The following is a 24545-nucleotide window of genomic DNA, read 5'->3' as shown; positions in this document are numbered from 1 at the left end:
TATTTGGAATAAAGGTGCTTGAATTGTCTAAAAGGTGGGTGTACTGGGGGTATATTGGGCTCTTGTTCTTGTTTAGAATATGAGTCTCAAGGTACTCTGAGAAACGATTCTTTCTGTTGGCCCCATAGGGGTGTTCGTTTTTGTACTGCTTCCTGAATCTATATAATGAGTTGACCTCTTTTGATAAAAAAAAAAAAATTAAAAAAAAAACTGTCCCTAACTTGTATATCCCTATTATGTTCCACCAATTATATTTTGTCATCTGTCTTCACATTAACAGAAAATTTACTCTATTAATTTACATAATTTTCAATTAAAATAATAGAGAAATAAGTTCAGACTATTGATTTTTTTTTTTCTTTTGTTCTCATCTCTTCCTCTCTAACTCTAGCTTTAGCCATAGTTGTCCAAACAATTTTTTGTCCCCTACTTTCTTTCTAATCAAACTCATGTCAGATTTCCCATACTCCAATTTTTCACCATCAATTGTTGAAACCCACTTTTATTTCGTAGGAAAATTATTGTTGATTACAGATTATTCTAGGAGAATTCTAGTTTTTGGTTATGAATTTGGAATATAAGAACTTATCTATATCCTAGCATCTAATATTATAGTAGAGAATTTAATTCCAAAGCGAGGATGAGTAAAAATTGGTTTGCAATCAGATTAAAAGAAAAGATCTTTTTATAGAACTTACAAAATAAATGGATGTTAGGTTTTTGTAGAGGGAAGAGGAAGAATACAAATAGATCGATAGAAAGGGAAAGGTTGGACTTCTTCAGTAATTAGTTAGTTTTTTTTTATCGAAAATAAAACTGATATTAAATTTAACGGATTATGACCAATTAAGTTGACACAAATATGGATCTATGGGAGCAATGACATAATCAGCATAGGGTCAATGGGGACAGTGATCTCCTCCTTCTTTTCTTTTTTTTTGAATAAGGGCTGTTGCGGCTATCCTCAAGTCTTGATTAATGAAATCGCAGAATACAAAGGGGGAACATAGTACCTAAGCCCTATATTACAATATAAATCAAGAGAACATCCTGAAATAATAATAAGAGTCTCAACTAAAATAACGTATTCTAGCAAACACCAACTAGCAAAGAGTGTTCTACTGCCTATTCCATTCACTTTTTTCTAATTGTGGTGATATATTGTAAAAACAACTCTACTACAGAGAAACATAATTATAAATTGCACAGCTTTCCCACTATGTTGCCACTAGAATATAAATCCAGTGACACTTAGTTTCACCTTGCCACTAGGAGCGCTCCATTTGACCAAGTAAAAAACTTGCCGCCTACCTAGAGCAGACACATTATTGCCTTAGTGATCTCCTCCCTTTACTTAAAGTGCTATTTTTATTATTCATGATTGGTTAATATAAAAGAAACTATTAAACGTGTGAAGTCATTAATCGCATTTATAGGGAGTGGATCAACTGTCTCCAAAACCCTTGTCCTAATTCTGTCACTTGATAAAATAAAGACATTTGTTCACTAACTTAACATTACATTTAGAGAGTTTCTATTGGGACCTCCAAATCTGCTCACTTGACCTCACTCTATTATCAATTATTAAATGACATATATAACCTACTATAAAATGACTATTAAGGTCAATAATTATACCAAAAAAATATTACATTTATTTTACATAGACTTTCCAATTCAATAATATTAGATTGTATTCCTTATTATTTTCCTTATCTATTTTCATTTTTCAATTTCACTACATACTCATTAAAGTATTCATATATATTTAATAAGAATTAAATATATAAAAATGTATGATATATATGTTGAACGCATATTGGTGAGGGAAAACAAAATAATTCCTCTTATGATTTATGACCTAAATCTAAGTCAATCCATTATATTTGCAAAAAAAAAAAATTAAATAATTAATCATGTTGTACAAAAAATACAGAAAAAAAAATAAACATTAAAAAAACGAATGATTTTTTTCTTTTTGAGAATAAAAACAAATGATTTCTTCAATATTTTTTTTTGCACAGCTAAAATAGAAAAAAAAAATTTAAAAACATAATAGTTCATGGCATTTTCTTATTGATTAGACATAAATTTTTGAAACTCAAATTTGATTAAGAAATGTATATTTAGTTAAGATTTAGGGGAAAATCGGGAAATGATCATTTACCAAATTTTAGATTAAAAATTGCCCACTTACCCAAACACTCTAAGAGATTATTTCCCTAATACCCAATTAATTATTTTTTTATTCCTTTTTATTTATTTTTGGGGCATTTTTGTCCTCTCCTTCTTTGTCACTTAGAGAGAAAAGTCATAGGAGACCTTGCCGGACTCCGGTCACCGGAATCCCGAATCCGGCTACCGGATCGGTGACCGGATTCCGGCGGCCGATTTTATTGCCCCATAATAATACCTAGTAATCATATTCTTGCCCCCCAATAGTCATATTATTGCCCCCTAATAATACCCAGTAATCATATTATTGCCCCTCAGTAGAAATATTATTGGCCCCTAATAATATAATTATTGCCCCCCAGTAATATGATTATTGCCCGCAGTAGAAACATTATTGCCCCTCAATAATGTTATTATTGCCAAGTCAATTTTGAAAAGTTTGCTAGGCAAGTCAAAAAATTATCAAACCAAGCAAATAACAAGTATACAACAATACAACACATATACAACAATACAACACATATACAACAATATATTAGTCGATCTGATGCCAACTCATTAAAAAGTTCATCAAAACAAACAATAAAAAGTTCATCAAAACAAACAATGAAAAAAAAAATTGATTTGGGCACCCATCTAGGACAAGAACCAATCGATAATCTTCGGCTCTCGAAGGAAACGACGTCGAAGCCAAGATCGAAGCCATGAAGATGGCAATCATGATCTTGCTCAACGGCGACACAATTCCCCAGCTTTTCCTCACCATTATCCGCTACATCCTCCCCTCCGAGGACCACACCGTCCAGAAGCTTCTCCTCGTCTACCTCGAGATCATTGACAAGACAGATTCCTGAGGTAAAGTTCTCCCAGAGATGATCCTCATCTGCCAGAACCCTCCGCAACAATCTCCAGAGCCCTAACGAGTACATCCGCGGCGTCACGCTCTGATTCCTCTACCGATTGAACGAGGCCGAGATCGTCGAGCCTTTGATTTGGTCGATTCTGGCGAATCTGGAGCACCGCCACCTGTTCGTTCGACGGAATGACGTCAGCGCAGTCATGTCTGTGTATAGGCTTCCTCAGGATGAGCAGTTACTGGTGGATGCGCCGGCGATTATCGATCGGTCCTCCATTTGCCGCTGCTTCTGAAAATATGACGCCGTGCCGGAGATTCTTGTTCTCAGTCATTGTTTTAGGTGTGTGTGTGTGAGAGAGAGAGAGTGTGTGTGTGTGTGTGTAAGACCTCGGAAATTTGTTATTAATTCCTAAATGTTTCCTGGGATTAATAAAGTATTCGTTTGTACGATCTCGTGGTTCGAGGGTGGAGTGGAATTATTTTCGGACGAATAATTATTCAAAGTGCACATTTTAGGGGGTTCACAAAGTTTGACTTTTTATACATTTAGATTCTGTGAGAACTTCCTTCACGAAAGTTGTAGAACGCGTCGATACGAGTTCGTGGACATGTGGAACGCGGAAATCGGAGTTCGTATGAGAAAGTTATGAGTGATTGAAATTTGGGGAAATTTCTATAAATATAAGAAAATTCCGGATTTTTCATTAAATCCCAAAACTTTCCTTTTTCTTATTTTCCTCCCCAAAACTCTCCGTTCTCTCTCCTCTCCCACGTGGCAGACCCGCTCGACCCGACCCGACACCAGCGGCGCCGTCGCGGGTCCTCCGGCCACGACCCGACCCTCCCCGAGCTCGCCTCGAGCCGCCCTGCCATCGCCTTGCACCGCCACCGCACGCAGGGCTGGATCGAAGCCATTCACCGAGCCCCAAACCCGACCCGGCCGGTTCTCCTCCATGCCGGCGTTGCACGGGCCGATCCTCCCAGGTTTTAGGTTGTCTTCCTCCTCCTGATCATCCCCATATAGACCTTGCATCACTATTTGGGGTGTAGAGCGCTAGATCAATGTTTGACTTTTTCGATGGTCCTGATTCGATCTAGGATCTGATCAGACGCACGAGAGTGATCCAACTTCCAAGCTTGATCTAGGACGATCTAGACCGAATCTCACTTTGCTTCAGGTATGAAAGTGACTCATCTCTTCATTTTGAACATGTTTGTAGTTGGTGACTTTGGCATCGGAGGTGGTTGATCCGGCGTTGACAGCCGTGGTTGACCACAATCTGAACCACCGCTTGTGGCGGTGCGTGGTGGCGCGTCTGGCCTTATTTTTGTGTTCTGTTGTCAATTTATCCTTCTACACATCGATACGGTCGTTTTGATATATTATAAGGTTAATTTGGAGAAAGTTGATGCATGTTAGGGTTTTAGGGTTTTCAATTCGTTTCGGTTTTCGATCCGTGAGGATTTGGCCGTCCGATCGACTTGTAGTTTTGATTTGTTGATCGTAGAAGTGTTCTGAAGACGTTGGATGGTCTCGGATGAGGATCTGACTGTTGGATCGTCGTATAATTGTGTTTTGTGAATTGTGTGCTTTGTGTTGTATTGAGTGTGGCCTTAATTTGGTTAGGTGATTGATGGTTTGAGTTGGCAGACGATTGTGAATCGTATCTTGGCTGTTAGAGAAGACGCAGCAGGATTTGGAGGTGAGTAAATCTCACGGTGTTTCAGTTGATAATTAGTTATGTTTAATTTAGTAGATTTAATTGTTAGCATGCAAAATCATATTTATCAAAATAAATTATTTGTTTTAAAATATATGAACTTGATCGACAACGGCTCATGGGTAAGTTAAAACAAGGTTTTGATATAAAATGATTTTCGAGAAGTATAATTTATAAAACTATAGTTGGTATTAGTGGTCATTCCTGCGTGAATGACTACGTATATATATATATTTACGTGGAATATATATATGGATGGTGTGGTGTTGGGATATGTATATGTTTGATGATTATATTGTTGAAAGAGTTATTTGGAGTTGTGATGTGACAATTGTGAGTCAGAAGGTTTCAGTGGTAAACCTGAGTTTATTCTGAGGACCGAAAGGTCTGAAGTTTGAAGGTTACAGTGGTAACCTGGATTTCTATTCTGAGGACCGGTGTGTCTGAAGTTTGAAGGTTACAGTGGTAACCTGGATTTCTATTCTGAGGACCGAAGGGTCTGAAGTTTGGTCGTAAGGTTGAACCTCGGCAGAGGTGACAGGTTACGATTCAGTTGAGCTCGAGTCTGTCGTAGTTCAGAGAAGGTTTTTGGCGTTTTTCGTTTGTGTTTACGTGAGATTGAGATTTCTATGAATTCTATTGTTTTCTTTAAATGTAATCTCCAAAACTAAGTTATATGCTGGGATTACTACCTTTTGAATTGTTTGTTTTTATGTAATCTCCTGAACTAAGTTATATGCAGGGATTACTGTCTTTTGAATTGTTTGTTTTAATGTAATCTCCTGAACTAAGTTATATGCAGGGATTACCGCTTTTTGTATTGTTTGTTTTAATGTAAATTCCTGAACTAAACTCTATGCAGGGATTTATATGATTTCTTTTGTTTGTTTTCATGTGATCTCCTGAACTAAGTTTCTATGCAGAGATTACTGATTTTGCTTAATTCTTATTGTGGGTACAGTTGTGGGTTGTGATCTGTAGTGATTGGGGAATGAGTTGTGAGGTCATCGTTCTGACAAATGCTTTATGTTGAGGGGAAGTGAGTGTGATTTGTCGTTGAGATGATATGATATGATATGAACTTGATGTTTGGTTGTGTTTTGTGGAATTAAATATTGTTGCTTTAATTATCTCACGACCTGAGAAATTATAAGCATGAGTGACGTGAGTCACTTTAATTGAGTTTACTCATACGGGCTGAAAAGCTTACCGGGTTTGTTTTGTTCATTCCCGGTGCACTATTCTATGGCGTAGGGGTTTTTGTGCAAGTTTGATTATCGAGTGATCATTATCAAAGCTGAGGTGTACGTTCAATGACGTGGACGTGGAAGGGTGCTCTTAGTTTTAAGTCTTCCGCTGTGTAGTGAGTTGTGGTGGGTGTGTTTACTTATTGAATTGTCATTCAGTTTGATTTGTAAACTATTTGTAATGTAATATGTGACTCTAAAGAACGAGTCGGTATTGACATTGTGAGTTCAGTTGTTTGTTGCTTAGTTTATTTGAAAAATTTTCTAAGAGTCTTCTTGTGATTGTTTGTTCTCGCGTTTCAGATTCGAGTATCTTTATTTGAAATTCAGGGCTTAACAGAGAGAGAGAGAGAGAGAGAGGGAGGGAGAGAGAGAGAGAGATAGAGGGAGCGTCTGAGAGGAGTCGAGAGAGAGAATATGTTAGGAGAGTTTATTAATTAAAACGAGGGTAAAATTGTCATTGTCATTTAAATTGGGTAAATGAGATTAAAAACTCTTTGGTGAAGTAAGTGGACAATTTTTAGGTTAAAATTGGGCAAGTGATCACGACTCCTAAGATTTATAGACTGATTAAATCATTAAAATGACTAAATTTTTTATTTTAAAGATAATAATTTGTTTGCAAATTATATGAGTGAGGTTATTTGAGGAAGTTTAGTGAGTAAATTTAGTATTTGAAAATTTGATAAGAGGTGTAAAAAGCATAGAGGTCAAGTAAGTAAATTTGGATTCTCTAAAAAAAAAAAAGTGAGTAAATTTGGAGGTTCCAATAGAAAAACTCTTACATTTAACCTCGTAGGCCCTTATTTCTCCTAAAATAAAACTTATTCAAAATTCAGAAAATTTCAATGATAGTGACTCTCTTCTTGTACCTAGAAATTGCATAAATAAAAATTATTTATGCCACAATCTTCTCTATCTTGAAGGGAAAAAATAAAAATAAAACACCCATAATCTTTTCCAATTAGGAATATGCTCTATATTCATTAGGTATATCTTCACTTGAAATAAGCTTGCTTTTCAATTCATAGAAAAAGATTGTTATAAGCTCTGTACTTATGATTAAGCTTCTGTGGAAGGCACGGGCAGGACCTAACATGATTGTCCTTGGGCCGAGGACTGGACCGAAAATTATGGGTCGGGCCCAAAACAAGTGTTTGTCCCAACAGGGACTGAACTAGGACCAGATAGGAACATTTCGGGCCCAAAACATCATTTTTCTCCAGAATTCAATTCCTGAATCCCATCCTCAAAAGTTATAATCTATTAAAAATCACATTCCAACCATGGAAAAGGCATGAAAGATCAAATAGGAATTGAAAATTCAAATTCAAGAGGACCAGCAGTTTAACAGCTCATCAGTTCAAGAAGCTGGAAATTTTGGAAGTTTCGGACTTGATGAGTTTTCATGGCAAAGCCAAAGAGTGTCAAACCAGCAAGACAAACTCACAAAATTAAATAACATGACAATGTCTGAATGACTGAAATCCAAATAGAAAAAAAGAAAAAAAGGTAAAGAACTGAAGCTCTATATCACAAATTCACCAACACAGCCAACTGAATTTATTGCAACAGACCAATAGCTTTAGACTATAGTCCTTCTCTTCAGGTTCAACAAGCCAACAACAGCATGCATATTGCAGCACAATGTTTGCATTCCAGTCCATTTGCAGCGAAGTCAGGCAACCATGCAGCAATCAATTAGCAAGACTGAAGTATGATTCCCTACACAATCTCAAAACAACAAAAAAACCAATGCAGATTAAAAACAGTACACGAACAGATTTAATGCCTTAAGGAATCAATGTGATATTCAAATAATTCAATGCCTCAATATCGAAGCTCAGAATTTTATCAAGTTTTAAAGCAAAACTCGTAGGACCATGCTCAGAAATAGTGAAACAGAAACTTAGAAATGGGAATTCAAAAACACAAAGTATGTGCATTAAAAATTTTCTTCCCTTTAGTTTTCACATGACACAAATTAAGTCTCTGCATTGACAAAGATAGTCTGGGCTGGAATCAGTCACGAGGGCCATGCTTTGGCACTGAATGATGCGATTGGAATTGAGACGAGGAGATGAAAAGAGTGGTTTGTACTGAAAGTGAAAGGAAAGATGAAAGACAAACCAACGTAAATGGGACATGGGTTTTGGGACAACTGACCTACGATTTTTGGGGCCTATTCAGATTTTGGTGAAACATTTTGGTGATACCAAATCTGAGCCTATCTTATAGTTATAGATTTCTAAAAATAGTCAGCGATCGATATTGTATTGCTGAGTCAGATCTTCGTCATAAACATCCGGATATTCCTTAATCTTTGGAAAGTAATCTATCCAAAGTGACATATTTGCCCATCTTCAGAACCGGTAACTACTGCAACCAGATGGACAAAATAGTAAAATGCAACCAATCCTCTTGTTTTTGAGAATCAGACGTAACCAATCCTCCGTGGTAATCTAATCCAAAATCAAATTCTGAAGTATATGATTTAAACTATAATTAGAGTTCTTACGTTATATGGGAACTGGCTATAAAAACACCACTTCACCACAGTCAGAATAAATCACAGTTTCGCAGAAGGATAGACGACGCCACCTTATTCTCTGTAAGTGTCCTTTCATCTTTGTCTGCTTGATGATTTTGTTTTATGCGTATAAATAAATTTGGAGCGTACGGATGAAACCCTGTTTTTTTTTTTTTTTTTTACAAATAATCAGTAAAAACGAGTAGTATGAAATTTGGGTTCTTTAAAGTTTGAAACTTTTTTTTGCTTTGATGAATTAAAGTTTGAATCTTTTTCTGCTTTGGATGATGGGTATCAGTGAGTTGAATAGATGGTTTGTCTGTGTGACTGGGTCTGGGTATTGCTCATGTAATCTCTGTGAATTCATTAATTGATGGGTGGTGATCGGCTGTGCCTGAGCTATTGTGTTTCCCCTGAGATGGATGGTGTTTGATTGATTAGTCTCTGGTTATGTTTTGCAGAGTATTTGCTTTAGATGATGAAAATGAAGGCAGAGAAGATATTGTTGCTGCTTGTTTGTGTCAGCTTGTTTATCTTTGGAGTGGTAAATAACCTTCTTGAATCTCTTTTAGACGTAATTCTAACTTTGTTTTTCCCTGAAATTATCGTATGGTTTGTTTTCAATGCAGACTGCTGGTCCGCAGACGTGCCCTGCAGATCTTGAGAGTGATTGCAGTGGTTCTGGGGAATGGGAAGGGGAGTTTTTCCCTGAAATTCCCAAAATTAAATATGAGGTAAAGAGGCTTATATGACCCATTTCCCTTATGATTGCATCGATTTATTTTTTTTTTTATTTTTTTTTTTTGCGTGTCTGTGTTTTACAACTGGAAGATGATATCCTTAAATGGTTCTAATACAAACCTTCACACAAGTTGAAGGTTGCATCTGAAATTCTGAATGTTTTGTTGTTTGTGATTGGTCAAGTTTTGCACGTACTGCATTATTGTTCTAAGATATTTTTCTTAGCAGAACTGTTTTCATCTGTATATCTTTTTATCTTGCAGGGCCCCTCTAGCAAGAACCCCCTTGCGTACAAATGGTATAATGGAGAGGAGGAGATTCTGGGGAAGAAAATGAAGGTTGGTAACTCTTTTATATTATTTGAGTTTTCAAGCTGCTAATGGTTGTTAACTGAATTTTTTTTCCAACGTTAGGATTGGTTGAGGTTTAGTGTTGCATTTTGGCACACATTCCGTGGAACAGGAGCTGACCCATTCGGTGCGCCTACAAAAAATTGGCCTTGGGAGGATGGAACTAACTCTGTTGCTATGGCCAAGAGAAGAAGTGAGAACATCCTCTGTTATTTTTCTCTTTATGTGACAGAGTGATTGAATTATATTTATATATGCGTAACTTACAATGCAGTGAAAGCCAACTTTGAGTTCATAAATAAGCTTGGAGTCGATAGGTGGTGTTTCCATGACAGGGATATTGCTCCGGATGGCAAAACCTTGGAGGTAAATCATTCCTTAAGGTTACTTTTACTGATACATTAGCAAAAGAAAGCATGATCGGTGATATAGCATTGCTTGTACAAACAAGATAAACAAGAAATTGTTGATTTACCTAGTTTTGTTTGTTGCAGGAAACTAATAAAAACTTGGATGAGGTGGTGGCCCTTGCCAAGGAGCTTCAGGTAAGTTTGTACAAGTACACCAGGAAATAATGTTGTGAGAAAATTCACAGAATAGTTTAATACAATTTTCACATGCCAGTTGGAGACTTGGAGTGTTGTTGTGTAGGCCAAATGGCTTTTAGGTTTGCTGTATTTCATATATATATAGTCTCCATGCAATTTAGCTCAGGCTTTTAGGTTGTTTACTCTGTAAAGGGAGGATACATTGTCGACCTACAAAGCCCATCATACTCAAGATTATCTCTGATTATCTGTCATCCAAGTCATATGAATAATGAAGAAACGCGTATTAACGAAACCAACATTCTTAGTTGATCATATTCATGGTTTTTGACATCTCACCACAGCTAGCGATTGTTCAGATCAGTGTAAGAAGCCATCTCCCTCATTTAAATGCCTCGTTATATGGTTGCAGGGAACCAAAATTCGACCTTTGTGGGGCACAGCTCAGCTGTTTATGCATCCTCGCTACATGCATGGTGGTGCCACTAGGTGGTCTTCTTATCATATTGAATGTACTCTGTCTATGGAATTATTCTATGCACTAATACTCTGAAAATGCTTTACAGCCCTGAACTAGGTGTATATGCATATGCTGCTGCTCAAGTTAAGAAAGCTATTGAGGTGGGTGGTGCATGTATATCAAATGACTGTAATTTGTTGCATATTTTAGTCTAGATTGTTGTCACCTCTTTCAAATGCGCTTGCTCATCTAAACATTCTTCAGGTCACGCATTATTTAGGTGGTGAAAATTATGTGTTTTGGGGTGGCCGTGAGGGTTACCAGAGTCTCCTGAATACCAACATGGGACGAGAGCTTGATCATCTGGTGTGTCTTGTTTGCAAATATTTCAAAATTATATATAGAATTAGGCTGTATTTATTTAGTGAGTTGACACTCCATCTTTGTTCATTGTCTCCATAATGATCCTGTCCCGGTTACTGAGCATATTGTTGGTGGTCTATTGACAGGCAAGGTTTCTTGAAGCTGCTGTTGCTTACAAGAAGAAAATTGGATTCAATGGTAGATTGATACTTATATTCATTCCAATGCATTCATTATACTAGATAGTTGTATAAAAGTTGGCTCCTTTCTTTCACTGTAATTAGCATTAGTGATTGGTTTCTCAATGCTATTAATTTATTTTATCAGCATTCATTCCTAAATCTTTAAGGAGCTATTTTTGCTGTTTTGTTTTCTTCTCCTGCTATGCTATTCAGGAACACTGTTGATTGAACCGAAGCCTCAAGAACCTACTAAACACCAGTATGCTTCTTGCTTGATTAGTTAGAGATATGGAGTAACTTCTATATACTTACCTATCCATATCCCTTACCTGTGGTATGGTTTTATAGGTATGACTGGGATGCTGCAACAACAGCAAATTTCCTGCGAAAATATGGCCTTATAGGTAATCCTCATATGTATCCTCTATATTTTTGTTTTCCCACCACTATGTAGTTGCTGGTTGAGATTTAACCTTGGCATATTGTGAAATGATGCTCTGAAGTATCATATGTACAACACGTATTTTAAGCTTAATTTTTTGTACACCTTTTTTACATATCATCTTCCTCTTTCTTGTTCTTCTCTTCCTCTTTCCTCTCTTCACAGTACATGTCATGTAGTAATTTGTTAATGGTGTTTTTGGGAATACTGAAGTTTCTTTAAAACCATGGAGTCGATGCACTATTTCCCTCCAATACGACTCCACTAACATCGTATTCTTGTCATTGGAAACACATTTGCTGTTTATTAGTCGTAACTTGAAGAAAACCTCAGCCTTGTCATTTCAATTCCTGGTTGAGATTTAACCTTGGCATATTGTTAAATGATGCTCTGAAGTATCATATGTACAACACGTATTTTAAGCTTAATTTTTTGTACACCTTTTTTACATATCATCTTCCTCTTTCTTGTTCTTCTCTTCCTCTTTCCTCTCTTCACAGTACATGTCATGTAGTAATTTGTTAATGGTGTTTTTGGGAATACTGAAGTTTCTTTAAAACCATGGAGTCGATGCACTATTTCCCTCCAATACGACTCCACTAACATCGTATTCTTGTCATTGGAAACACATTTGCTGTTTATTAGTCGTAACTTGAAGAAAACCTCAGCCTTGTCATTTCAATTCCTGGTTGAGATTTAACCTTGGCATATTGTGAAATGATGCTCTGAAGTATCATATGTACAACACGTATTTTAAGCTTAATTTTTTGTACACCTTTTTTACATATCATCTTCCTCTTTCTTGTTCTTCTCTTCCTCTTTCCTCTCTTCACAGTACATGTCATGTAGTAATTTGTTAATGGTGTTTTTGGGAATACTGAAGTTTCTTTAAAACCATGGAGTCGATGCACTATTTCCCTCCAATACGACTCCACTAACATCGTATTCTTGTCATTGGAAACACATTTGCTGTTTATTAGTCGTAACTTGAAGAAAACCTCAGCCTTGTCATTTCAATTCCTTTTGCAGGAGAATTTAAACTTAACATTGAGTGCAACCATGCCACTCTATCTGGTCACAGGTACCTCCCACGTTCATCTCACCACTTGAGCTCACGTAGAATAAATTGCACTTTACATTTCACTTTGTCATTGTTCCAACACATACGAAAATGTGAACACTTATGCAAACTTGTTACTTTTGTACCTTGCAGCTGTCATCATGAGCTTGAAACTGCAAGACTCAATGGTTTACTGGGAAACATTGATGCAAACACTGGAGATCCTCAAATTGGTATTTGCTAGCTTTACTTTTCTAACTACATGTGTACATAAGTGTGTGTGTGTCTATATATATATATATATATATATATGTCTATATATATATATATATATGTCTATATATATATATGTGTGTATGTATGTATGTACATATGTACATCAGTGAATATGTGCACACACTTATGTACATATAGACTCGCAATGAAAAAAAAAATGTTGCAAGAATGAAATTTGTAATATGGAGTCTTTATTGTCACAGGATGGGATACAGATGAATTTCTCACAGACATTGCAGAGGCGACTCGAGTTATGCTTACTGTGGTAAAAAATGTATGTGTGAGATAAGTGTATTCATTTTGTAGTTATAAGATTTAAAATTATGATGTAACATGCAATTTCGTATTGGCCAAAGAGGAAAATAACCTTACAATTTCATGAGCTGAATCAGCATCATCTTTCTTTTGTCCCTTTGTGATAGGGAGGATTGGCACCAGGAGGCTTCAACTTTGATGCAAAATTGTCAGTGCCTGTGTTAACATTTTAGTTTTGTCTTGATATATTTGTTATGTTTCAAGGTGGCTGTTTAGTTTCCTTTTATAATGTTTTTTATTTTTTATTTTTTAATCCCACAACTTTTAGACGGAGGGAAAGCACAGATGTCGAGGATTTGTTCATTGCTCATATCAGTGGAATGGATACCCTGGCCCGTGGACTCCGTAATGTCGCCAAGCTTATTGAGGTACTGTGGTCTGTGTGTTTTAAACACTCCTATGGAAATTAGTTTCCACTGCCCCATCCTATAATAGTACTAATTCTCTTCTTTTCTAATTTAACAATTAAGGACGGTTCTCTGGCTGAGCTTGTTCGCAAACGATATGAGAGTTTTGATACAGAGGTTGGGGCCCAGATAGAGGTAACAAGCTTAAACTACTTTGTTTGATCTCTTGGTCCTGAATGGCTTAGATGGCTAATGCATATTGTTAATGCACCTTCCACAGGCTGGTAAGGGTGATTTTGAATATCTTGAGAAGAAGGCCATGGAATGGGGTGAACCAAAAGTTCCTTCTGCCAAGCAGGTAATTTGAAACATTTTTTTTCACTACATTATGTATGAGCATAAGTGTGTGTATGTACATATGTACATAAGTCTACGCCAGTGTCTATATATACGTGTGTGTGTGTGTGGTTACTCTCTTAGTGTAGATGCTGCAGATGCAAATAATTATAAATTATTTGAAAAAAGAGGATATCACATGAACAAAAAATCGAAATTACTCCTGTCTCAAGCTCTGTGCATTCTACGTTCTTACATAATTTGAAAATCTAAAGACTAGTGACCACTGTCTAACATTTAATAGGTGATGCATACAAATAAGTCTATAATACCAAGATGTAGTGTCCTAACTTGTTTTGTCTGATTTAACCTATATGCTTACCCTGGCCTTGGATATAAATACTGAAGTTATGCGCTCTGTTGCAGGAACTTGCGGAGAGGCATTTCCAGTCTGCTTTGTAGACATGTAAAGTAAATAGGAATAAATACCCGCAAGACTGTTCTCTATTTTGTTTTTGTGCGAACAAGGTAATCAGTCCTTGCAACAGTTTAGAGGTACAATTTGGTTAGATCAAGAAGGTATATAATGCTCATCTCGTGGCCATGATATCGTTGAGATATGAGTTTTTGTCATGTTTTAGATAGTTTTAAGGAATGGAGCGTGCTTTTTCTTTGCAGTTTGATGATCTTAGCATTTTCCTAAAGCTTAATATGTCGGTAGCTTGGTAGTTAGTTTAAGAGTTCCGAGTTTCGAAACTCCCTAATTTATTGGCCAACCTACTGAACTTTATGGTATTCAACTCCTAGCTTACATATTGACCTTGGAGGGAGTCTTCCATTTTTAATGTCATCCTACTTAGCAGGGTAAGAAATATCATTCACCCAAACTAATTGGTCATTCAAGTAGTGGCCTTTCTGGTTTCTCCTGAACTTCTGACACATAGCCATATTAAACCCAACACAAGGGTCTTTCTAAATGTACCCAGCAAATTTCTATGTAGACCCAGTAAGTTTTTTATACCCAACAAAATGATAGAATTTCTAATCACACTCTGCAATTTTTACAATACTACCTTTATTATTAATTAAATCTAGAAAAACTCACACCCAGTAAGTCTCACGCCCAAAACTCACACCCAGCAAAATCCACACCCACCAAAACCCCAATTATCTCCCTTGGTTGAGTTACTTATGATGCGTTCCGCGTCAATGAGCGTTGCGCCAAGTTCATTCCCCAACTGAGGAACTAGTCCGGAGCTTCATTAAAGAGGACCGACTAGATGTGGGTTTCAGATAAAAGGAACTGAAAATAGTAAAAGAATTCGACAAGTAGTAACATTCGGTGGTTGTCTGCCGAAATTCTACCAATATTCGGTGTTTATGGCCCGAACAGAGCAGTAAAATTCGGTGGTTGTCGTCCGAATAGTATAGCAATTTTCGGTGGTTGACTGCCGAACGTACCTATTTCATTCGGTGGTAAACTACTGAATATTCTAATTATTTTCGGTGTTTATTGACCGATCGAAGGCAATAAAGTGCAGCAAATTTTTTTTTTTTTATTTCGGTTCTATGATAAACAAAATCAACAAACCTTATTTGACGCCTCCAAAATCATAATTGCAATCACAACTTTGTCTATATCATGTGTATTAAACCCTTGAAGCAATTATAAAGGAAAGTGAAAAATTGCTGAAAGAAACAACATAACAACGTGAACGCAGTGAATTGCTGGGTACAAATACAAAAAAGAGTTCAGACTTTATGGTTATTATCTTTATTTACCGGGCGTGACCATTACTGTCATTTCATATAAAGATATAACTGTATTTTCATGCAAAAATTGATATTTTGGGTCTACATAGAAATTTGCTGGGTACATTTAGAAAGACTCCAACACAATAAATTTGGCTTTTTTTTAAAATTTTTTTTTATATTTTATTTTAGTTTTATATTTTTCTCTCATGTTCTCGTCTTTCTTTGCATCGCTACGTCTCCTCTTCACATGAGAGGAACTGGGTGTGGGAAAGCCATTACTCATCATCTGAGGTTGCGCTGGACAGTTGCGTGGCATCATCAAATTAAAATTACTGTAAACTTAAGTGAAAATCCTAGACCCGAAATTATTCGTACTTGTTGGTTTAGTACGTTTAAATTTCGGGACGAAATTTCTTTAAGGGGGGTGGAATGTGATGCCCCGGAAATTCGTATTTATTTTCCATGGATTTTTCGGAATTTAAATTGTGGTTATTGGACGGTTTCGTGGCTTGTGGGTGGAGCGGAAGTGTTTCGGGCAAATAATTATTCGAAAAGTATGACTTTAGGGGGGTTGCTAAGGTTGACTTTTGATACGTTGAGATTCTCCAAAAACTTCCTTCACGAAAGCTGTAGAGCGCGTCGATACGAGTTCGTGGACATGTGGAATGAGAGAATCGGAGTTCGTATGAGAAAGTTATGGCCATTGGAAGGAATTTCCATTTTGGTATAAATAGAAGTTTCCAAACTTACTATTTTCATTTGTTTCCTTTTCCGGAAACCATCTCCTCTCTCTCTCTTCTCTCTCGGCTGCACCTTCAGAAACAAAATTATCCGACTGACCTGACCCGGACCCGGCCGACCCGACCCGGCTTTTCCGGCGAGCTCCGGCGATCTCTGGCCGTGAATTTTGGTCAGCTGGTTCGTCTCCTCCGTCTGGTCGTCCCTGTGGTGTCCTCTTGCGGCGATTCTCGGTGAAGGAAGTGCAGCAAGGCGGTGCAGTTGAGGATTTCGGACCCGGTCGGAAATCCTTGTTCCGACGTCGGCGGGGCTTCTAGCTGGGCTTGGGGAACTCAGAGCAGCCTCCTTGATCGATCCTTGGTGGTTGTTTGGATCGATTCATGTAAAACTTGGTTCAACTCAGCTTGGATTACTGTTCACAGCTTGTGAGGTAGTTTTCGATCCCTTATGCTTGTTTTCTGACTTCGAGCTAGTTATGAAAGTTCACAAGCATGCTTAGATGAAGAACTTTGATGTTGGAAGTTTTGTGAAATATTGAGTTTTGGCCGGCGGCGGTGCGCCACTGCCTGTGGCGGCGTTCCGGCGGTGTTCCGGCCATGTATGAGATTGTTTCTGGTATTATATGTCTTCTACTCGTCGATACGAGCGTTTTGATATATAATACGCATATGTTGGAGTTCGTATGAAATTGTTATGATTTTTACGGTTTCATACCGGTTGATTTATTCGATCCGTGAGGATCCGAGCTTCCGATCGACTTGTGGTTGGGACGTATCGATCGTGGATGTGTTCCGGAGACTTTGGGAGGTCTCGGATGTGGTTTCGCCTCGATTGGCGCCACTTTGGGGATTTTAGTTCAAAACAGGGGTTTCGAACGTAAATCGTTTGTGAATCGTTACTAAGTTGAACCGTATGTGATTAGGTACTTGGGAAGTATTCTTGGACGGTTGTTTTGTGGTTTGGCTGCTTTGTTCTGTATTGAAGACGCAGCGGGAGTTTCGAGGTGAGTAATCTCACAAGGTTCAATTATGAACAGATTTAATTGGTTGATTTTGATTTGCTTTCGAAATGAACTATAGATGATATTAGTGGCATTTCTGAGTGGATGACTATGTGTGTACATATATATATTATGGGATATATATATATACATATGTATTCATGTTTTGGTGGGTTGTGGATTGATGAAAACAATATGCATGAATTGATGCGTTTTATTGTTTTGGGTTGTGGCTTTTCGGAAAACAAATGGTGGGAAATGGTATTTCTATTGTTTTTTAAAAGTGTTTGAGGAATTGAGAGTCACAGGTTGTGATTTCTCCTTTTGGGTTGATTTAATGTTTTGATCCGACGACCGGTGGTCTGAGGATGTGAGAGTCACAGGTTGTGATTTCTCCTTTTGATTTGATTTAACGTTTTGATCCGACGACCGGTGGTCTGAGGATGTGAGAGTCACAGGTTGTGATTTCTCCTTTTGATTTGTTTTGACATTTGGGGTCCGGTGTGACTCGTTTAATGTTTTGATCTGAGGGTCAGGTTGGCCTAAGGATCCGGGGTTGCAGGTTGCATCCTCAGGCAATGTATATCACAAGGTTGAACCTTGGCCGAGGTGACAGGTTACGATATATTCAGTTAGAGCTCTAGTCTGTCTGCCATGGTACCTCATGGATCTAAGTAGGTTACTTACGATTACTGGGTATGTGTTTTGTCCAGGTTGGACTAAATGAATCATATGCTATTTGTTAGGTTAACGATAGGTATGATTGATGTGCTTATGTATTTTGTCAAGGTTGGACCGATTTGATGTGTTTTGTCCAGGTTGGACCGATTTGATGTGTTTTGTCCAGGTTGGACTGATTTGACGTGTTTTGTCCAGGTTGGACTAAATGAATCATATGCTATTTGTTAGGTTAACGATAGGTATGATTGATGTGCTTATGTATTTTCTCAAGGTTGGACCGATTTGATGTGTTTTGTCCAGGTTGGACCGATTTGATGTATTTTGTCCAGGTTGGACCAATTTGATGTGTTTTGTCCAGGTTGGACTGATTTGACGTGTTTTGTCCAGGTTGGACTAAATGAATCATATGCTATTTGTTAGGTTAACGATAGGTATGATTGATGTGCTTATGTATTTTGTCCAGGTTGGACCGATTTGATGTGTTTTGTCCAGGTTGGACCGATTTGATGTATTTTGTCCAGGTTGGACCAATTTGATGTGTTTTGTCCAGGTTGGACTGATTTGACGTGTTTTGTCCAGGTTGGACTAAATGAATCATATGCTATTTGTTAGGTTAACGATAGGTATGATTGATGTGCTTATGTATTTTGTCCAGGTTAGACCGATTTGATGTGTTTTGTCCAGGTTGGACCGATTTGATGTATTTTGTCCAGGTTGGACCAATTTGATGTGTTTTGTCCAGGTTGGACTGATTTGACGTGTTTTGTCCAGATTGGACTAAATGAATCATATGCTATTTGTTAGGTTAACGATAGGTATGATTGATGTGCTTATGTATTTTGTCCAGGTTGGACCGATTTGATGTGTTTTGTCCACCGATTTGATGTATTTTGTCCAGGTTGGACCAATTTGATGTGTTTTGTCCAGGTTGGACTGATTTGACGTGTTTTGTCCAGGTTGGACCGATTTAATGTGTTTATCCAGGTTGGACTAAAAGAGTCATATGCTATTTGTTAGGTTAACAATAGGTATGATTGATGTGCGTATGTGTTTGTCCAGGTTGGACCGTTTTGATGTGTTTTATCCAGGTTGGATCGATTTATCATATTTGAATTGTTAGGTTAACGATTTATATGATTTTGCCACTGTGTGACTTTTGTGATTTCCTTTTGGGAAAAGAGTATTGTTTTGGGAAGCATGGTATGTTTTCCCTATTCTCGAGTCGAAAGGTTTTCCTCGTGTTTGGCGTGAGTTGTGCGGGCTTTTATCTCGTGATTTGGTGTGAGTTGTTTCGAGTTACTCATACGGGTTTGTTGTGTGACAACCCGGTGCACTATTCAAACGGTGTAGGGGTTAATCTTGCAGGTCAGGGAAATCGTGGCTGAAGCTAAGGTAGCTTGTTGGCAGCAGAACTGGTAGGAAGCAAATTTGATTGGCTTTGCCATTGTTATGACTTCCGCTTTGTAGTAAACTCTGAGGAGCTTTTACGTTTTATCTTGTTGTTGACAATTTAATGCGTAAGCTTATGTAATATATGACTCTGTGGGCAGGTCAATATTAACATAGTGGGTTCAGGGCATCAATATGTATATTGTATAAATGGAAAAAGTTTTCCAGGTATTTGGTATTGATGGCTGAACGTTCACGCATATATAATTATGGGGTTATATATCGATTTTTAATTGTGTTAAAAATCAGGGGCGTGACATAACCCCTTAAATTGATGATTTGCACCTCCTCAAATTAATTTAATGTTTTCCATCCAATAGGCCTCATTATTTGGCCCGCGTATCAAATGGGCCAATGGAGGCCCGCAAGCCTGAAGGATAAAAACCTGGCCCCGCCAGTATAAAAGCCCGCAAAAGGCCCGGCCCGGTGGGTAGAGGGCCGGGCTTGGTTTAGGGGTTTGAAGCCTGGCCCGTAAGCCTGCAAATTAAATACTATACTATGTGTAGCTAATTACGCACACACAGGGCCCTTCAAGTGAGAGATCCCTCTTTTGGACCATTTTAAGGGATTGCTCAATAAATCCACTTTTCGATCACATATTCACATCTTAACCGTTCAGTTTTTAGGTATATATGAGTAGATCATCTTTGCAAATTTTAAGCTAAATTGATAATCATTAAGACATTCATATCTGCGATTTATAATTATGAACACGAACGGTTCAGGTTTGATAGATTCGGTTCGTCCATTGATTAAATCTAGTTCGATACCTTAACGATCATCAATTTTGTTGAAAATTTGTAGAAATGATCTATACATTAGGACATAAAAATTGAACGGTCGAGATGCTGAAATACGATACAAAAGTTGGTGTGTGTGTGTGTATATATAATCTTGCTCTGCTAAGGAGGTCCTTAACTTAGCTTAAGGAACGAATTTCGATATTTTGACCACTTTTCGATCACATATTCACATCTTAACCGTTTAGTTTTTATATCCTAATGTATAGATTACTTCTGCAAATTTTAAGCCAAATTGATAATCGTTAAGGCATCCAAAACTGCAATTTACACAATGAACCGAATTTTTCCAACCTAAACCGTTCGTGTAAATTGCAGTTTTTGATGCCTTAACGATTATCAATTTGGCTGAAAATTTGCAGAAGTGGTCTACTCATATATACCTAAAAGCTGAATGTTTAAGATGTGAATATGCGATCGAAAAGTGGTCAAAAATATGGAAATCCGTTCCTTAAGCTAAGTTAAGGACCTCCTTAGCATAGAAGGCCTGTATGTATATATATATATACACACACACATATATACATATCCTATCCAGAGCGAGGCCTCGCTCTGAAATTAAAGTGCGAGGTTGGAGTTCAGAGTCATTTTTCGGTCTCATATCCACATCTCGACCGTTCAGTTTTTATGTACTAATGTATAGATCATCTCTGCAAAATTTCAGCCAAATTAATGATCTTTAAGGTATCTAACTCAGTTAAATCAATGGACGAACTGAATCTGTCGAACCTGAACCGTACTAGCTTTAAGATAGTTATCAATGCCTTAACGACCATCAATTTGGCTAAAATTTTGCAGAGATGATCTATAGATATGAGACCGAAAAGTAACCCTGAACTCCAACCTCGCACTTTAATTTCAAAGCGAGGCCTCGCTCTGGATAGGATCTATATATATATATATATATATATATGTGTGTGTGTGTGTGTGTGTGTGTGTGTGTGTGTGGTTTAAACTTACCAAGAAACATCAGAAATATGTTGTAATGATCCCATCAATTGAGTTTGTTTCTTATTGAAAAAGGAGTTCTATGTCTCTTACTTCAAGTGCTGCTACATATGAATCATATATGGGATATATACGGTGCCAAAGGCCTTTTTGAGATCAATTTAATTGCTGGAATATTTTTTTTCTGTTAGTTAGATGAGTTGATATATAACCTTTACTAATTTTTTATCAAATGAGTTTTTTTGCATAAATTGTATGTATATTATACTTCAAGAACTTTAATTAACTTATTTGGGTAAAAATTTAATTGTACATTAAATTATTTATTATTTGAAACTGGAGAATATAGGCCCGGCCCGGCCCGGATAAACGAGGGCTACCCGGCCTTGTCCGAAATAGCCCAATTTATATGGACGGGCTTGGATCTTGAGATTTGTAATGAAGCCTAGCCCGGCCTAGCCCGTCATTATGTAAAAATATTATAAGGCCCGGCCCGCCCCAGTCCAAGCCCGCTATGGATGCCGGCCTGGCCCGTTGACGACCCCTACCATCCAAATATGAGGGCTAATATGGTCATGTTTTTATTGTAATTTTATATTTATTTTTTTAAATAATAAAAATAAATGAAAAACAATTTTTTAGAGAGAGATTCAGGTCTTTTTTTTTTTTTAGAATAAATGTCAACTCCATTAATAATAAGAAAGATAACAAAAGACAGATGTAGAAACTACATCATAAATGAAAAGTACGAAAACAAAACATTGAACATAAAATCTAGCAAAGATACGATTGGTTCCAAAATGCATATGAGGACACATCGGGTGTAAACCGTGCGATGTGAAAAGTTACTAATAGTATGAACAACCAGAAAAGGGAAATATTCTATCAAAGTAACTAGTGGTATGACCGACCAAGTAGATTCCTCGTACGTCTTACCCTAAAAATAGAATAATCTTCCACCTATATTACCGATGGTGTGACTGACCACGAAAGGGCAATCTTCTAACAATGTAACTGGTGATGTGACCATCCAAATATCTTTCACATAAAAAATACGCCAAATAGAGATCAATCTTCCAGCAAAGTGACCTATGAACCAAGAAGATGAAAACCAAAAGAAAATCAACCCCAGAGCCCAGATAAAGGCCCAATGCCAAGCCCAAATCCAGGCTCGACCCATAATCCAGATCGAGACCCAGCCCCAAACCCAAATTCGGATATGATATGGATCCTAAATCCGAATATTCGGATCCGACCCGAATCCCAAATCCGGATCTTCGGACTCGTCTACAAGACACCATCTCGCGGCATCTTCAGCCCAGAAAAGCTGCGAACCTTCAGCTCAACACTCGGCGATCTGTCGCCCGCTGCATGCCTCCAGACGCCACCTATATCTGCCTTCCAGGCGCAAAACCACGTCCGCCGTACGCGACCAGGGACGAGGTGCCCTGCCCCCGTTGTTAGCTGACAACCGCCTGACCTGCTCTCCACCGCGTCCACTGCCTGTCCACCACGAGAATCGAAAAGCTAGTCCACCATCAGATCCTCAAGTGGCATCGAGAATCACAGTAGTAACTCCGCCGCAAGGAAGAGAAACAAGGTGAGCAACCTTCCCTGCTACGCCATATCCCCACCGCGCCACCGGAGTCGCCCAAATCCTCCATTTTCATGCAGGAAGTTTCAGAAGCAGACCGCGAGGGCGGCCGCTCTCTACCCTAGTAGAGCGCTAGGTCCCATGGCCTAGGATAATATTTAGTTTTTTTTTTCTCTCCACAACACTGTTAATACAATGAGATTCAGGCCCCTCTATCTACTTATATATTTATTTATTTATTTATTGTACAATTCCATCTACTTATTTACAAATTCATTCGTGACTTTTTTAAAATTCTCATCACCAATGATTTTCAAAACTCTGATCAATGATTTTTAGAGTATCTCCTAAAGGATAATATTTAGGGATTGACAGTTCTCAACTAGTATTTCACTAAAAACCCTAGAAGAGCGACTTCTCTCTCACCCTACTTCGACGGCGCCCATGCCTTTTGCCTAGTCTCCTCTCATTCGCACCCCTTAGTTTCTCCTTCCCTCAGCCTTATGGTCTCCATCGATCGATGCTGTCACGCCGCCCACCGCCTTCTCTAGGCTACTTTCAGGGAGATCCTCATCCACTCCACATCACTACTCGTCTCGACGGACGTGCCATTCAGATCGCGTCCATTCTCCTTGTGAGGGATGGTGGATTGTGTGTCGCTTGGCAGCCTTGGCTGTGTTGGTAGGTTTGCTTAGCTTCCGTCCTCGACCACGACGGGGAAGGCTTCGTGGCCAATCCTGTCTTCTGGGGTGGAAATTTTGGATCAGGGTAGGATTTGCAGGCGCTCTGGTTCTGCAGACACTGGCGGTGTCGTTGGGCTAGTCAAAGGATAGTCGGTGGTTCATCAGCCAAGGTGTGCTGCAGTTGACGGAGTTGAAGAGGCCATCGGAAATGATGGAGATCTGCATCGGGGTACCCTGTTCATGGGTGTCCAGATCAATATGGGTTTGGGCCAAAATCCGAGCCCAGCAATTCCCATGGGTCTGGATTTGGGACCCAGGAGACTTCTATATGGTTACTGGTTAAGTTTTACTACTTGTAATATTTTGGGTGTGCTGCTCTTACTCTTTGGTAAATTGATCATTGCTACATTCTATGAAGAGTCTCAGTACAATCATGCTGTGACTACCACAATTGAGTGCCTTGGCGAGCAGTGTGTTTTAGGCTGGGATGAATTTAGTTTTGATTGGTCTACCAATTCCTTGCATACTCGAATTGCAAATATTGATGATTTGCTCCACAAATCTCAAGGTCATGACAATGGTGTTATTGTTGGTAATTATCTTGAGGAGGCTGGGATTTTATCTTCAGTTTTTGCTAAGTTCTCTATTAGCGCTTTAGAGCAATGTTTTATTGTAAAAGGACAAATTGTTGGTGTAGTACACCTTTTGATTTGTTCTCATTTAGCTCTATGGTCAAGCCGAATTTGGCATTTGTATGCTCCCAATCTCATGTGGGATGCCCTCTTGAGCGATTTCTATCGCTAATTTAATGAATTCTCTTCTTTAAAAAAAAAAACTAGTATTTCACTATTTCTACTCTGCCTCCAATTTTGACTACAAATCCATTAGAAATACCAAGACCTTTCAAAACAGAAGATATCATACTATGCCCATGGCTGTATGATGGAG

The 24545-nt window shown here is 38.1% G+C and overlaps 1 protein-coding gene across 3 annotated transcripts; it reads left to right on the top strand.

Annotated features, from left to right (window-relative positions):
• The first annotated feature begins 8452 nt into the window (after nucleotides 1-8452).
• LOC133710877 (xylose isomerase) lies at nucleotides 8453-14633 on the top strand. 3 transcript variants are annotated; one of them, XM_062137010.1, is made up of 21 exons: nucleotides 8453-8610; nucleotides 8991-9073; nucleotides 9159-9263; nucleotides 9534-9608; nucleotides 9684-9813; nucleotides 9895-9986; nucleotides 10115-10165; nucleotides 10581-10657; nucleotides 10735-10789; nucleotides 10893-10994; nucleotides 11138-11189; nucleotides 11387-11432; nucleotides 11522-11577; nucleotides 12645-12696; nucleotides 12829-12908; nucleotides 13155-13225; nucleotides 13374-13414; nucleotides 13535-13634; nucleotides 13737-13808; nucleotides 13894-13971; nucleotides 14376-14633. In XM_062137010.1, exons 2-21 carry the CDS (start codon nucleotides 9005-9007, stop codon nucleotides 14409-14411), a joined length of 1440 nt encoding a protein of 479 aa, XP_061992994.1. In that variant the 5' UTR covers nucleotides 8453-8610; nucleotides 8991-9004; the 3' UTR covers nucleotides 14412-14633. The 3 variants fall into 3 exon arrangements, with proteins under 3 accessions (XP_061992994.1, XP_061992996.1, XP_061992995.1); XM_062137012.1 differs by lacking the exon at nucleotides 8453-8610 and adding an exon at nucleotides 8723-8866; XM_062137011.1 differs by lacking the exon at nucleotides 8453-8610 and adding an exon at nucleotides 8727-8877.
• Nucleotides 14634-24545: the final 9912 nt, after the last annotated feature.

This window comes from Rosa rugosa, chromosome 5 (assembly GCF_958449725.1).
Source record: "Rosa rugosa chromosome 5, drRosRugo1.1, whole genome shotgun sequence".
NCBI classification, from domain to species: domain Eukaryota; kingdom Viridiplantae; phylum Streptophyta; class Magnoliopsida; order Rosales; family Rosaceae; genus Rosa; species Rosa rugosa.
This window is presented reverse-complemented; position numbering and strand designations above follow the sequence as displayed.

Bases quoted from the DNA above. Each gene is read 5' to 3' on its own strand.
- LOC133710877 (XM_062137010.1), top strand. From the start codon at position 9,005: ATGATGAAAATGAAGGCAGAGAAGATATTGTTGCTGCTTGTTTGTGTC. The intron at 10,790-10,892 runs GTGGGTGGTGCA...AACATTCTTCAG, and splicing joins AAGTTAAGAAAGCTATTGAG to GTCACGCATTATTTAGGTGG. The intron at 12,697-12,828 runs GTACCTCCCACG...TGTACCTTGCAG, and splicing joins GCCACTCTATCTGGTCACAG to CTGTCATCATGAGCTTGAAA.